Source organism: Phacochoerus africanus, chromosome 8, assembly GCF_016906955.1.
Source record: "Phacochoerus africanus isolate WHEZ1 chromosome 8, ROS_Pafr_v1, whole genome shotgun sequence".
NCBI lineage: Eukaryota > Metazoa > Chordata > Mammalia > Artiodactyla > Suidae > Phacochoerus > Phacochoerus africanus.
In genome coordinates, this window is record NC_062551.1 from 90,873,099 (window position 1) to 90,889,570 (window position 16,472).

At 40.8% G+C, this 16,472-nt stretch overlaps 1 protein-coding gene and 1 pseudogene across 8 annotated transcripts in view; one reads left to right on the forward strand and one right to left on the reverse strand.

Annotated features, from left to right (window-relative positions):
* ZMYM6 (zinc finger MYM-type containing 6) overlaps positions 1-11,359 on the reverse strand; it is a 52,664-nt gene extending 41,305 nt beyond the window's left edge. For 2 of the 8 annotated variants that reach the window (XM_047793273.1, XM_047793280.1), the window contains exons 1-2: positions 10,811-11,130; positions 9,928-10,094 (exon numbers count right to left, since the gene is read on the reverse strand). In XM_047793273.1, the coding sequence (XP_047649229.1) occupies positions 9,928-10,020 (93 nt within the window). In that variant the 5' untranslated portion in view covers positions 10,021-10,094; positions 10,811-11,130. The other 6 variants (XM_047793277.1, XM_047793278.1, XM_047793275.1 and 3 more) reach the window with 6 other exon arrangements.
* On the forward strand, positions 1,137-8,728 carry LOC125132169 (40S ribosomal protein S12-like; annotated as a pseudogene).
* Positions 11,360-16,472: the final 5,113 nt, after the last annotated feature.

Below are 16,472 nucleotides of genomic sequence, written 5' to 3' on the forward strand. Positions count from 1 at the left end.
AAATGTAATCTTTTCAGGGTTTTTTTAATTATCATTATTCTTTTTCTTTTTTTAGGGCCACACCTGTGGCATATGGAAGTTCTAAGGCTAGAGGTTGAAGTGGAGCTGTAGCTGCCAGCCTACACCACAGTCACAGCAACGCAGGATCGGAGCTTTGTCTGTGACATACGCCACAGCTCACGCCAATGCTGGATCCTTAACCCACTGAGCAAGGGCAGGGATAGAATAGAACCCACATCCTCATGGATACTAGTCTGGTTCGTTAAGCCACTGAGCCACAAAGAGAATTCCTCAAATGTAATCTTGATATATGAGAGTAATGCACATCAATATCAATGCTGAGCATTACCCCTTTTTTAGGCTGTGTTTATCAGGGAGCAATAAGTGAAATTAAATCTGAATGATTTAGAATTTGGATCAAATTAGCAATTTTAGCCAATAGGTTTGCAAGTTGGAAAGACAAGAATTTCAATGTAATCTGTTCATTATACACAAAATCATCACAGACTAAATCAGGTTTATCCTAAACATGTCCTTCAAAATGCTTTAAAATAACACATAATCATGAAAACAAATTAAATACACATACCTATCTTGAAAAAGACTGCCCTTTATTCTGAGATCAGAGCCATCCTACTTTGGGGAGGGAGTTGATAAAATAGTCTTACATATTTCAGGAGTTCCCTGGTGGCTCAGCATGTTGGGGATCTGCTATTGTCACTGCTATGGCTCAAGTCACTGCTGTGGCATGGGTTTGATCCTGGCCCGGGAACTTCTGTGTGCTGCAAGCACAGCACTCCCTGATCAAAAAATATATATATATAGTCTTATATGTTTCAAAAGAAAAAGTATTTTTTAATCTAATTTTTTTTGGGGGGTGGGGCTCAACCACAGCATGTCCTGAGCCACAGCAGTGACAATGCCAGATCTCCAACCTGCTGAGCCACCAGGGAACTCCAAAATAGTCTTACTTTTTTGAAACAATGGTGATAACAAATGGTAGTTGTATTTTCAATCTCCCTATACTTAGCAAAATAAATAACTAATACAGTAGGTCCCAAAGTTACTTTGAAATTTCTTTGGACTACTAAATGCTGAAGACTAGGAACCACTGCAGTAATTTACTACTTTCCATGATGTATGTTAAGGGACCAAACAAGCTGCTGCCAATAAGGTAGGAACTTTTCTACCTTCCTCTTTTTTTTTTTTCTTGGTATCTTCTTTACAGATGAGGAAATGAGGCTTAGAGATGTTCATCAACTTGTCCAAGGTCACAAAAATACTAAGCACACAGATGGGAATCAAACTGAGGTCTATTTCAAACCCATGCTATCTCCCTCATAAATGTGCAAATAAAGGCGTTCCCATGTGGCTCAGGGGGTTAAGTAGCCAGAACTGTCACTGCAGTGGCTTGGGTCTACGCCGCAGCTTGCGGCAATGCCAAACCTTAATCCACTGAGCAAGGCCAGGGATCAAACCCACACTCTCACTGACACCATGTCAGGTTCTTAACCTGTTAAGTCACAACGAGAACTCTGTGATCCTAGTTTTTAAACAAGTTATTTAATCTTTTCCCAGTCTCAACTTCCTTATCTATAAAGTGAAAATAATATTAGCTAACCCATAGGACTAGATTTATGGTAGCTAAATGATTTAATACAAATAACGTATGTAGCATGATGCCTTACAGTTGGCCAAAAGTTAGACATAATTACAAACAAAAACGCTCTTATTATTTTCACAATGATGGCATCTAATAAATATTTGTTAAATGACTGAATCCAAGTTCATTCGATTCAAAGTGGATGTTCTTAGTATTGTACTTAAATAATGGTATTTATTTATTGGCATGTGCAAAATGAGGAGGAAGTTAAAAGTACCTCCTTCGACTTACCAAAAGAACACTTAAGACTCAATAAAAATTACTTCACCTTATCAACTCAATCTCTAATATTTTTCTAATATACCTGTTACATTTCCCTGATCAGTTGCTTTTACTTCGCAAAGTAACTGTTCCACACCTTCATCACTCCTAAATCCCAACCCCACACATTTCCTGCTCAATAATATTTCTATTTCACCAAGAAAATAGAAACAGCTATGCACGAATTCCCCCAACATCCTGATTTCTCCCTCCATTATGCCTACAAATGAATCAGCAAACTGTCCTTGAACCTTAAGGAAAGGCAACCTTCTCATCCATGGCTAAAATAGTGCTTGTGTTCAGGATCTCTTTCCCTCTCTCTTCCTATAGCACTTCATACTATCTTTGTATATCTTCAGCCTCTCTCCACCTTGTCAACTGAAAGCAGCATGAATTGTAAAGAGACAAAAAGGTAATTTATTTGGGTTCTTAGAATTTTAATTCAGGGATCACAGATTCTGGAGCAACCCAGAATAGTGACCACGGGAGGAAAATGGGGAGGGGTTTTTATGGGAAAAAGAGGAAGTTCACACAGGCTTACACAGGCTGTTTACCAAGAATTTCAATTGGAGGGTAAGTCTGGTCTATACATATGAGTGGGTTTACCAAGCACATCCCATCTTTTACTAGAGAAAGGTATGGTTTCCTTCGTCCAGAAAAAGTCCAGTTCTCAGCATTGTTCTTTCCTTTTGGCAACTCAGCAACTATTCAGCAGTTTCATGTTAGAATTCAGCTGAAGTTCAGCATGGGCAGCACATATGGAGCTCCTCCAGGCAGTCTCTGTCATTCTTACCTTTGCGCCTTTCACAGCCTCCATATTGGTTTCTTCCTTCCAGCTTATCTAGTCTCCAAGGAACTACTGCTCTCTTTACTCTCTTCCTTTACAACCAAACTTAGAGGAAAAGTATTCCATTCTTCCTCTACTTCCTCACTTTGAGTGCAAGGCAGTCAGGGTATTGATTCAACTGACATAACCAATCACCTCACAATTGCCTAATTCAATAATTATTTTTAGGTTTTATCTTACTTGGGTTTTCAGATACATCTAACAGTGCCAATAATTCCACTGGTTGTCTTTTGATTGTTACTTCAATTTATTACTATTTCTTAGTATTCCCCCCCCACCCTTTTTTGGGGGAGAGCCATGTCAGCAGCATGTGGAAGTTCCTGGGCCAGGAGTGGAACCCACACCACAGCAGCAACAACGCCAAATCCTTAACACACTGCACCACAAAGGAATTCTGTTTTCTTAGTAAGCTTCACTGTTCTTCTTACATTCGCCCCTTATGTCAGTGGTTCCCAAATCACGGCTATCAGAAGCCCCTGAAGTCTTGTTAAGACACAGACTGTTGGGTTTCAGCCTCAGAGCTTCTGACTCAGCAGGGCTGGAGCAGGGCCCAAGAATATACATTTCTAACAAGTCCCCAGACAATGATGAGGCTGCTGCTTGGGCAACTACTTTGAAGCCATTCTGAAGCCTCAGATTAATCCAGTTCCCAGCTTTCTATCCTGAGCTCTACTCTTCTCTACTCTAGTCCCTGAACAATCTCATCCACAGTCATGACTTCAACTATCACCTATATACAGCTACCACATGTAGCAAATGAAATATAAAACACTCAGTTAAATTTGAATTTCAAATAAACAATAATCTTTAGTATAAGTATGGCCCAAATACTGCATGCAACATACTTGTATGAAAAAAAGCACTCACTGTATATTTGCCAGGCACAATTTAACTGAGCACTCTATACTTTATCTGGCAACCGTACACTTACAGGTAGCTAACTTTCTAATCTCTCAATACCACATCCATATGTACAAATGCCTCCTAGTGCAAATTATCACTTGAAGGTCCCACAAGCTCCTTAAACACCACAGATCCAAAACTACACTTACTACTTTTCCCTTAAATCCTGTCCCTAGCCCCTCAGTAAATGGTATCACCACATCACCACGAAGTCAACTTACTGAAGCCAGAAACCTCTGAGCATTCCTGGACTCTTCCTTGACCCTCATATCGCATATGTTACCTCAAGTTGAGTCAATTATATCTAAATACCTAAGATCTATTCTCTTCTCCCACTTTACTGTTTAAATACTCAACCACTAACCATACTATATTCTCTCGCCTCCACCTCCATGACTAGCAGTTCTCTCTTGTCTGAAGGTCTTTTTTTTTTTTTCCTTTTTTGGCTGCCCCGCAGCATGTGGCGTTCCCAGATCAGATCCAGAGCCGCAGTTGCAACCTATGCCACAGCTGCAGCAATACTGGATCCTTTAACCCCCACTGTGCCAGCCAGGGATGGAACCTGTGTCCTGGCGCTGCAGAGATGCTGCTGATCCTGTTGCACTACAGAGGGAACTCCTGTCTGAAGGTTGTAATCGATGGTTACAATTCAAGTGCTACTTGCCCTGTGAAGAAGGCTTCCTCTCCACCCTAGACAGACATAAGGGTTCCCTTCCCTATACTCCCAATGCATGCACCTTACACAATTTTTTTTTAATTACAGTAATTACATAATACTGTGACTCTGTAACTGTACAGAGATGGCACAAAGCAACAGAAAGAATACAAGTTTGAAGACAGTCAAAACTAAGTTCCAATTCCAGCTCTGATGCTTCTTTTGAGTTTGTAAATTACTTAACCAGTCGTTCCCTCAGTTCCCTCCTTTGTAAAATGGGGTAAGGATACTTTCCTCCTATGGTGGTAGAGCTTAAATGAGAATGCCTAAGACACACTTAGCATACCTCTGGCAGGGCACAGTCATACAACAAATAATTACCTCTCTAATTTCCATATCTTTACTCCCCCTTACCAATTCACTTGAAAGCAGAGGCCCCATCTTTTCATCTTTGTAGCTCTCTGAAAACAAAATAACTAACATGGCTTAGTATCTTGGTTAAGGGTTTGGGCCCTTAAATCAGGTTGCTTGGGCTCAAATGCTAGCTCAACCATTTACTAGTTGTATTACATTTAGCAAATTACTATTTGTGTCTCAGTTTCCTTATGTGTTAAAGTGGGAATAGGAACAGTACTTGTAGGGTTGTGAGTGACCCATGGATTCATTATGTAAACTGCTTACAACCATGTTCAATAAGTGCTATAGATTATTTAAGCAGGAACAAAAACTCAGTGAATGGGGAGTTCCTATCATGGTTCAGCGGTTAATGAACCTGACTAGTATCCATGAGGATGTGGGCTTGATCCCTGGCCTCCCTCAGTGGGTTAAAGATCTGGCATTGCCATGAGCTGTGGTGTAATTCACAGACCCGGCTTGGATCCTGCATTGCTGTGGTTGTGGCATAGACTGATGGCTGCAGCTCCAATTCGACCCCTAGCCTGGGAACTTCCATATGCCACAGGTGTGACCCTAAAAAGACAAAACAAACAAACAAACAAAACCTCACCAAATAAATGAGAGCTTAACTATAGCTTTAATATGCAGAACAGATCCTTAGTATATCTGAAAAGATTAATCTTTTTCATTTTTTGTCTATTTTCCAGTATTCAAATACAACATTAAAAACAGCACACACCATTTGTTCATTTGGCTTTTCCATCATAGTCCAGATGCTCAATCATGAAAAATTACAGCCTATTTACCTTGAAGCATTAATATAAACCAAAGAGAACTGAGTAGGTCACTTTTCACTTAAATTTACAATGTAAGCTAACAGTGGGATTTTTCATTACCATAATTTTTTTTTTTGTCTTTTTGCCATTTCTTGGGCCGCTTCTGCGGCATATGGAGGTTCCCAGGCTAGGGGTCCAACTGGAGCTGCAGCTGCCAGCCTACGTCAGAGCCACAGCAACGTGGGAGCCAAACCGCGTCTGCGACCTACACCACAGCTCACGGCAACGCCGGATCATTAACCCACTGAGCAAGGCCAGGGATCGAACCCGCAACTTCATGGTTCCTAGTCGGATTTGTTAACCACTGAGCCACGACGGGAACTCCTACCACAATTTTTTTATTAGAAAGAACACGCACTTTACTCACAATACAATATTTGTTAAACTTTTATATTACAGGCAAGGTACAATGAAAGAAATATTGCATCTGGAATTTTAAAAAATGAATTTTGTATCCCAGCTTTGCCATGAGATCTCGGTGAAAACATTTATTTTTTTCAGTCTCAGTTTCCTCATCTATGAAACACAGGACATTTTATTCTAATTATTGTGCCTATACTTTGTACAGTTGTTGTATTAAGGTTTGACCTGAAATTAAGGTTTCAGGTCAAATAAGAACCAACTCTTTGAAAATAAAATTCATTGACCTTTAGATGCCAAAATAAAAGTGAAGGCACTATACATTTAACAAAAAGAGAGGAAAAAAAATGGTTAATTCTACCTCTGAGTGACAGACAAACTGTATTTTAAGAGGAGAAACTTTTCACCAAGCTACCTAGTTTAAGACACTCAGGCAGAAGAAATGGCATGTGCAAAGACAAGGAAATAAAAATCAACAGTGTATACCTTTTTGTGAAATGCAGATAGTTTGCAGGAGCACAGGATAGAAAAGGTGGGAAGGATGAGTGATGATACTGAAAAGGGAAGCCAAGGCCTAAACATGGATAGTTTGAATGTCACACTAAAAAGTTTAGGTTTTATCCCACATAAGGAGGCAGGACCTTTAAAGAGAGCAATAGCATCAGATCTATAATGAGAACCATGATGCTCTTTCCCTGTCTCTGGGAAATTATGCAGGAGATGAAGGCTCAGGTGCATTCAAGATTTGGCTCCAGGAGTTTCCACTGTGGTGCATCAGGTTAAGCATCTGGTGTTACCACAGCTGCGGTGCAGGTTGCGGCTAAGGCTGGAATTCGATCCCTGGCCTGGGAACTCCCACATGCCTTAGGTGTGGTCAAAAAAAAAAAAAAAAAAGATTCAGCTCTACCCATAACTACTGCCATGGCATCTTGGTGGTAACCCACTTCCTCAGTGATTCAGGCATTTCTGCTGGAGGTGTAATGGACATTAATATTGTTCCACAAGAGGTGCTGACACGACCCTCATGCCCTCTTACACAATTTCCTAGTACACAAAATTCCGAAGCTACCAAAGCCTCAGACAAGCACCAAGCCGGATCTTTGTGTGCTTGCCTCTAACTGATTCGCTTATGTCAAGCTGGTGGAAGCTCTTGTGCTGAACAACAAATCAACCTAATTAAGATTGATGACAACAAGAAACTAAGGGAATGGATAGTCCTCCGTAAAACTGACAGAGAAGGAAAACCCTGTAAAGCATTTGGTTGCAGTTGTGTGGTGGTTAAGGACTATAGTAAAGAGTCTCATACCAAGAGTGTCATCAAGGAGTACTTTTTTTTTTGTCTTTTTTGTTGTTGTTGCCATTTCTTGGGCCGCTCCCGCGGCATATGGAGGTTCCCAGGCTAGGGGTTGAATCGGAGCTGTAGCCACCGACCTACGCCAGAGCCACAGCAACGCGGGATCTGAGCCGCGTCTGCAACCTACACCACAGCTCACGGCAACGCCGGATCGTTAACCCACTGAGCAAGGGCAGGGACCAAACCCGCAACCTCATGGTTCCCAGTCGGATTCGTTAACCACTGCGCCACGACGGGAACTCCTCCAAGGAGTACTTTAAAGACAAGAAATGGGAGTTTTTGCTGTGGCTCAGCAGTAATGAACCCGACTAGTATCCATGAGGATGCAGGTTCGATCCCTGGCCCTGCTCACTGGGTTAAGGATCCAGCATTGCTGTGGCTGTGGTATAGGCTGGCAGCTACAGCTATGATTCAACTCCTAGCCTGGGAACTCCCCTATGCCACACTTGCAGCCCTAAAAATCAATGGGGGGGGGGGAAAAGACAAGAAATGATCAAGTAAAAAACTTGGCTCCTGTCCTTAAAAAAAAAGTACCATGGTATCACTATATAATGTTCTGATGAGATATGTGTCTAAAGAGATGAGGAGGAATAGGGAACTGTTGAAGAGTCCAGAGGAGAAATAATGAAACAGGGAGGAAAGGGAAGAGACAGAATTTTAAAATTCTTCAGAGGCAGAATCCAGAAAACTTGGCAAACAAATGGTTACTTCTGGCAATGGAAGAAGAAGAATTTACCATTTGGAGGGAAAACAAGTGTCATGGATACCACCACCCCCCACCCCTCATTCTGTAGACACTACCTCAGAACCCTTCAAAGTACAGCACTTTAGGAGGGCGTGAAGTTGAATATGACAAAACTGGAGTTCCCGTCACGGCTCAGTGGTTAACGAACCCAACTAGTATCCGTGAGGACGCAGGTTCGATCCCTGGCCTTGCTCACTGGGTTAAGGATCCAGCGTTGCCATGAGCTGTAGTGTGGGTCACAGACACAGCTCAGATCCCGCATTGCTGTGGCTGTGGCATAGGCTGGTGGCCACAGCTCCAATTAGACCGCTAGCCTGGGAACTTCCATATGCTGCAGGTGCAGCCCTAAAAAGAATACGACAAAACCTATTTGGCCTCCCTATCCTGGAATACTACTTCCTCTGAGATAGTATGAGAATTAAAATATTATCATTATTATTTTATTATTAATACTTTTGGTAGTAATGGCTTACTTATACAAGAAAGCCACTAACTCAAGGATAAAGCAAAAGAACTGTCCAAGAAGGAAAAAAAAAATCATCTTTTACCAAAGCAACTAACTGGTCTCTCCACGTTATCTCCACAGATTTCCAATCTGGGTCTCTGAACGGTAGCCATATGATCTTTCCAAACATGATCATCTTATTCTCCAACATCAAACCCTACAACAGCTTCCCAAAGCTCTCAGTTAAAGATCAAAATTCGTAACAAGGTCCACAAGGTCCTACATAATCTGGCCTCAAACTACCTATAGGGTTTCATTCTAGAAGCAGGACAGCATAGACTCTGAAGTCTGACCACCTGGATTTGAACCCAGTCTTTGCCCTTTATGAGCTGTGAGCTATGGTAAACCGCATGACCTCTTTATACTTTGGTTTCCTCATCTCTAAAATAGAGATAATAAGGGAGTTTCCTGATGGTTCAGTGGGTTAAGGATCTGGCATTGTCATTGCTGTGGCACAGGTTTGATTCCTGGCCTGGGAAGTTCTGCATGCCACCGATGCAGCCAAAAACTTTTTTAAAAATTAAAAAATAAAATGGACATAATAACATGGTTGTGAGACTGGTGCCCAGCACACTCTAAGCACTGTAAGTATTAATAATAATAGGTTAATAGTTATAATGTCACATTATAATGATATACTCTACATATTAATATATTAATACCACTAATAGTTAGTATTGCTGTTATGATCATCATTGTCATTCTCATCTTCACCATTTTCACACCTTTTCTGTTCCAGGCCCACTGGTCTTGCAGTTCTTCAAAAGAACCATGCATCTTCCCAACTCAGAGCTCTCCTATATACAGATCCTTCTATATGGAACACTGTCCTCCATGCCTTTACCTAGTCAATTCATTCTTCATAATGCAGCTTACAAATTCTTCTCTAGCCCCCTGTCCCCAATCAAAACTAGGTCAGATTCCCCATTTTAGACTTTTCTTCCACAGCACTCATCATAGTTTGTAATTATATGTATTATTTGAACAATTACTTATGTAATGTCTATCTCTTCTACCAACCGGCAAGCTCTGCAAGGAAAGGGACTAAAACTGACTGTGCTCACACCTGGATCCCCCAAGCCTGGCTAGAGTAGGCCACAAACAGGCATAGAATAAAAAGCAACCACTATCAGATACAAGAGAATTTTTTTTTAAGTTAAGAAGTAACGGAAAAACGGTAATACACATTACTTTCTTCTCACAAAAAGAAATATCATAGAGTTACCAAGATCTTTTTTCATTCAAAGAGCAGAAAAGGTGATATACTCATCTAACGTGGGGAAAAAAATCAGCTTGGGTTACCTTGTAAGTCAGAAACTACCTAAAAATTTGAATTCACCAGCTAGAAAAGAATAAATTTAAAAAAAAAAAAAGTTTTTTAAAATAAAGATGAAATGCTTACTTGAGCATTGTCAGGTTCTTCTTTAATTTTGTCCAGAAGTCCCTGCTGTGGTACCATTGCTTTGCCACAGTCACCATCCAAAGGTTCTTTCATTCTAAATTTTTATGGAAAGGAATTCCCCAGTCTAAAACTAATAGATTTCTTCTTGGTGATGGATAGCTGGATTCCTAAAACACAACATAAAGTGTTGATATTCGGGTTTATTCTTTCTTTTTTTTCCCCATGTTTATTTATATCAAAAGCTTTATGTTGAGCACAAGGTTTCAGGAGCAGGCATTTGAAAAAACAACCCTTCTGGGGCCACGACTATTCTCTCTTCTTCCTGCCTTCTGCTCTTTTAGAAGCTACCTTCACATAAGAAAACAGTCTTACAGCGGTAACTCCCACTTCCCTAATATCTTTAAAGACAAACATTGGTCTTTTATATGTTGAAAGTTACTGAGAAAATTAGACTAGCAAAGCAAGACGTGGGAGGAAGTTACCAAGCTCTTAGAAGAAAGGACTCAGAAATACAGTTTCTGACTCCATGAGAATTAGTATTTGGAGGCCCACAGCAGCTTTTACCTTTAAAAGTGAGGCACATAAAGTTCCCCACCTCTACCTCGAACTCAGTATTTACTGGAAGCCTCCCTAAGCACCCAACCTCTTTGGCCTAACGCTAGATCAGAGCATAAGGCCTAATGATAGATCAGAGCGCAAGATGCCACCACAGGTAAAGTTGACCACCTGCACATTTCAGGGTCTCCAAGGGGGCCGTGCCCTGGTATGAGCCCCTCATAGCTCCACTTTCCAATCGCCTTCTTGTAAACAAGATACTCTTATTAGTCATCAAGCAGACTTCCCATCCCCTAAAAATAATCGTACTAAATAGGACGCAGTAAACCTGAAGCAAAAAAGAGGCTCTTCAAAGTTGTTTTTAATCCAAACAGTCAAGCCAGACATGGAAATGGGCAGCTGGCTTAATAGCCTGTACTACAGATGAGAACTTCTAACCACTTGCCACAGTTAAAATAATCTATGGATGCTCGTGTCATATTCGCTCCGAAAATCTCGTCCCCACCAGTAATTCCCACGCCGGTCACCGAGTACAAACGCGGCAACGTTGTATCGAATGGTGAGAACACAACCCGCATATGCTTGTCAGCGCGTCCCAGCAGCAAAACCGCAACGCGTCAGCTGCCCAGTCCGACTGCTCCGCTTCCGCCCGGCGCCCGCCTCGTCACGTGGCGCAGCCGCTGCCCCGCCCCGTGCGGCCCCTCCCGCTGCCACCTGCCGCGCTCACCTTCTAGTGGCCTTTCTGTTCCCGGGGAACACCGACGAAGAAAAGGGGAATAAAACCGAAGGCCCCTGCTCGGGGATGAAGATTATTTTCTTTTACTGGAATTCCTCCGCCTGATCCATCCCAACGCAACACCCGGACAACTGCGCGTGCGCAGCCATAGTCTCCGCCCCTTTTCCCATAGTGCTCCAGACCTGAGCTGAGTGGACCTTCCCAGCATTCCCCTTTCTTCAGCTATGGTTGACTTCTTAAAGAGACCGAGACCCAATGATGAAAAGGTAGAGAAAGTGGTTGAGGGGAGACTCTTAGGGGTGTATATAGTTGATGCTGTAAGTTCGCTGCTCCACATTGGGGTGGGGCAGCATGCGGAAGTTCCCTCACCAGGGATTGAACCTGTGCCACAGTAGTAACCTGAGCCATAGCAGTGACAACGCCAGATCCTTAACCAGGTGAGCCACAAGGGAATTCTTGCACCATACTTTAATGATCATTTCCAAGAAGGTGGCCTGCTATGAATAAATAATAGCTGATATTTATTAAGCCAAACACTTGACATGAGGAGTTTCCTGGTGATTCAGTAGGTTAAGGATCCAGCATTGTCACTGCTGTGGCTCTGGTCACTGCTGTGGCATGGGTTTGATCCCTGGCCTGGGAGCTTCTCATGCCATGACTGCTACTAAAAAGAAAAAAGAAAAAAAAAAAAACAAATCTGACTGAATCTTCCATTTAATCCTCACCACAATCCTCAGATGCACAAATTTTATCCAGGAGATATAAACGAAGAGATTAATTAACTTGTTCAAAGTCAAAATTTGCTGTTTTTTCATTCAACATTGTGTTGGAGATACAGCTATGATAGATTAGACTGTCATTCATTTTGACTGCTGTATAGTATTACATTTTAATGGCAGTGCTGCAAAGTAACTGTCTACTACTGATGGACATTTTAATTGTTTCCAGTTTGGGGCTACTAGGTATAGTCTGCTGTAAACATTCCTGCCTTTTGTGACACATATGCTAAGTTTATCCCTAGCAATGAAATTGTTTGTTGTGTATATGGGAAACTTAAGAGAATAGTTTCAAACAATTTTAGAAAGTGGTTGCTTCAGTTTGTACTGCCACTAGCCATTTATAAGATTTCCCGTCGCCACACATCTTTGCCAATAATTACTACTGTACATCTTTCTAATTTTAACCATACTGGCGGGGGCTTATTGGTATCATATTGTGATTTTAATTTGGAGGTCCCAGATTTCTAAAGAGAACCCATTTCATGTTTTTTGATATTTGGATGGCCTCTTTTATGAAGTGCCTGTTCAAGACTCTTAGCCATTTTTGTATTGGATTGTCTGCCATTTCCTTATGGATATATATTCTGGATATGAGTTCTTTGTGAATATGTGTATTTCATATATCTCCTCCCACTCAGAAGTCAGCCTTTTCACTTTATTATTGGTGTCTTCTGATGAATATAAAAGATCTTTATGCTTAGTGTTTCTTGTGCCTGTCAAGAAAAAATATTCCTACCAAAGGTCCTGATTAATTTATGGAAATGTTATTACTTTGTCCTTTTCATTTAAATCTACAATCTATCTGAAGTTGGGTTTTGTGGATGGTATGAGGTAACTCAGGTTTCATTTCTTCCATGTGAATGATAAATTAATTAAGCGCCATTTTTTTTAAAAGTCTTTCATCCACTATTCTTTATTGTCAACTTTGCAATTATAAATTGTCTATAAATGTGTGGGTTTGTTTAAAGACAATGTAATCTATTCTTTTTGTTTCTTTTTGGGGAAATATCACATTGTCTTAATTTCTGTAACAAGTTTATAATAAATCTTGGCATCTGGTAGAAAAAGTCCTCTGTCTCATTATGTCAAGATTGTCTTGGATTTTCTTGACCCTTTGCATATTCATATGAATTCTAGAATCGGCTTGCCAAATATAACAAAATTTTCCTTATAAATTTTAGAACTAGGAACCATGAGGTTGCAGCTTCAATCCCTGGCCTCATTCAGTGGGTTAAGGATCCAGTGTTGCCATGAGCTGTGGTGTAGGTCACAGACAAGGCTCGGATCTGGCATTGCTGTGGCTCTGGTGTAGGCTGGCAGCGACAGCTCCGATTAGACCACTGGCCTGGAAACCTCCATATGCCGCTGGTGTGGCTCTAAAAGGACAAAAGACAAAATTAATTAATTAATTAATTAATTAATTTTAGAATCAGCTAGTATTACACTAAAGCTATAGACTTGTTTTGAAGAAATGGCATTTGTTATTCATGGTATTGAATTGTGTCCCCCCAAAGATATGTTGAGGTCTTGACCCTCAGAATATGGCTTTATTTGGAGATAGGGTTGTCACAGATGTAATTGCTTAAGATGAGGTCATGTTGGAGTAGAGTTGGCCCTTTATTTAATATGACTGTTATCCTTATAAGAAGAAGAGATGGAGAAATAGACATATGAGTGGAAACTGCCAGATGATAATTGGGGCAGAGATTGAAGTGCTGCAGCTGGAAGTTTCCATTGTGGATCGGCAGTAATGAACCTGACTAGTATCCATAAAGATGCAGGTTTGACCCAGGGCCCTGCTCAGTGGGTTAAAAATCAGGCATAGCCACAAGGTGTAGTGTAGATCACAGAGGCTGCTCGGATCTGGTGTTGCTGTGGCTTTAGCAAAGGCTGGATCTCCAATTCAACCCCTAGCCTGGGAATTTCCATATGCTTCAGGTGCAGCCCTAAAAACGAAAAAACAAAAAAAGTGCTGCAGCTACAAGCCAAGGAATGCCAAGGATTGCTGATGCACACCAGAAGCAGCAAGGAAAGATTCTTCCATACAGGTTTAGAGAGAGAATGGCTCTGTTGATAACTTGATTTTGGACTTCAGGCCTCCAGGATTGAGACAATAAATTTTTATTTTTAGCACTTTATAACCACAGGCCCAGGAAACAACAATAGGATTATATAGGGTTGAATATTCCAATCCATGAAAATGATCTATCTCTCCATTAATTTAAATGCCTGTAATTTCTCCTAATAATGTTTTATTGTTTTTAAGTATATAGAGTTCACATCTTGTTAAGATTTTTTTCTAGATCTTTGATGTTTTGTTATTTTTTTTTCTTCGATTTTTAGGGCCTCACTCATAGCATATGGAGGTTCCCAGGCTAGGTGTCAAATCAGAGCTACAGCTGCTGGCCTGTGTCACAGCCACAGCAATGCCAGATCCTTAATCCACTGAGCGAGGCCAGGGATCAAACCTGCAACCTCATTGTTCCTAGTCAGATTCCTTTCCACTGTGCCACAATGGGAACTCCAATTTTTTTTTTCTTTTTGGTCTTTTTGTCTTTTAAGGCCATACCCACAGCATATGGAGGTTCTCAGGCCAGGGGTCCAATTGGAGCTGTAGCCGCTGGCCTACACCTCAGCCACAGCAACACAGGATCCAAGCCACGTCTGCAACCTACACCACAGCTCATGGCAGTGTGGGACCCTTAACCCACTGATCAAGGCCAGGGATTGAACCCGCAACCTCATGGTTCCTAGTCGGGCTTGCCAACCACTGAGCCATGATGGGAAGACCTATCTTATTTTAAATAGCAAAATTTCATTTTCTAGTGATTTATTTCTGGTATGTATAGAACTACATTTGACTTTTGTATATTGGTCTTGAAGCCAGCACCTTTGCTAAATTCATTTATTAATTCTAATAATTTATCCATGTATTTTTAAATTTTTTAAATTTCCAACTATATAGAGAATAATGACAAATTATCTCTCCCTTTTCCAAGCATATGACTTTTTTTTCCAAGTGTATGACTAACTTTTATTTATTTAATTTTCTTGCCTTATTGCACTGGCTAAAACCTCTAGTAATGTGTTAAATGGAAATAATGACATTGGGAATCTGTATCTTCTTCCTATGTTGCTTTCAACATAAAATCATTAAATACTATATTTGCTTTAGAATTTTTGTAATAACCTGTGGGGGATTAAATACGTTAAATTTTTTGCAACTCCTCCCATCAAGAAAAGGAGTCTATTTCCCTGCCTTTTGTTTCTGGGTTGGCCTTGTGAATTATTTCGACTGATAGACTATTACAGAACTGGAGTTCCCATTTTGTCACAGCAGGTTAAGAACCAAACCAGTATCCAAGAGGATGTGGGTTTGATCCCTGGCCTAGCTCAGTGGGTTAAGGATCTGGCATTGCAGTGACCTATGGTGTAGATCACAGTTACAGCTCAGATCCCAAATTGCTGTGTGCTATAACCTAGCAACTGCAGCTCCAATTCAGCCCCTAGCCTGGGAACTTCCATATGCCTCAGGTGCAGCCCTAAAAAAAAAAAAAAAAAAAATTACAGAACTGATATCATGTGAATTCCCAAGCATAGGCCTTAATAGTCTTTGAAGCTTCTGCTTTCACTTTCTTAGAACATTCCCATAACATATCAAGCTTTAGTGAGTTAAACTACTGAATGATGAAAAAAAATCATTCAGAGAGTGGCCTCATGACCAACAACCAAGGTCCCATACATGTGAGTGGAACGATTTTAGATCCTCCAGGTTGCTAGGTTACTGCAGCCCCACGAATGAGCCCAGGCAGAAGAATCACCCAGCTAAGCCCAAATTGTAGAATAACGAATAAGTAAATGGCTCTTGTTTTAACTCAGAAAGTTTTGGGGTGCTTTGTTATTTAACAATAGATAGCTGTTCCAGAATTAATATCTAGAAGTGGAGTACTGACAAAACTTAAACCTAAAACATGTGACATTGTCTTTGGGACCAGACATCAGGCAGAGTCTGGAAAGATGGCAAAGAGACTGTTAGTGGAGTCTGGAAAAGCAGTGAAGAAATTGTTACTGAAGGCTAGAAAAAGATTAACCGGTGTTATGTAGTAATAAAATGTTTGGCAGCACGGCTACTATACTAACTTAGAGGATAGAAAATGTACTTAATGAACTTGTGGCTCTAGATTAGGAGATTGCCAGAAAGAATATTAAAAGTGCCTACTCATTTATTTTAACCATCTATGGTAAGGTATTGTAAAAGAGAAATAAACTGAAGAAGGAATGATTTTGTTTTCAAGCCAAAATTAGACAAACTATAAAGGGTCCAGAACAGTCTCTCCAGTTAGCAAATTATCATCAAAATAAGAAATAGCCTCAGAAGAAAGATCAGATCCAGAACATTGCAGGTAAAAGGTGGCCTTGAGGTCAAGACCAACTCAAGAGTGCAGTAAGAGGAGTTCCCATTGTGGCTCAGCAGG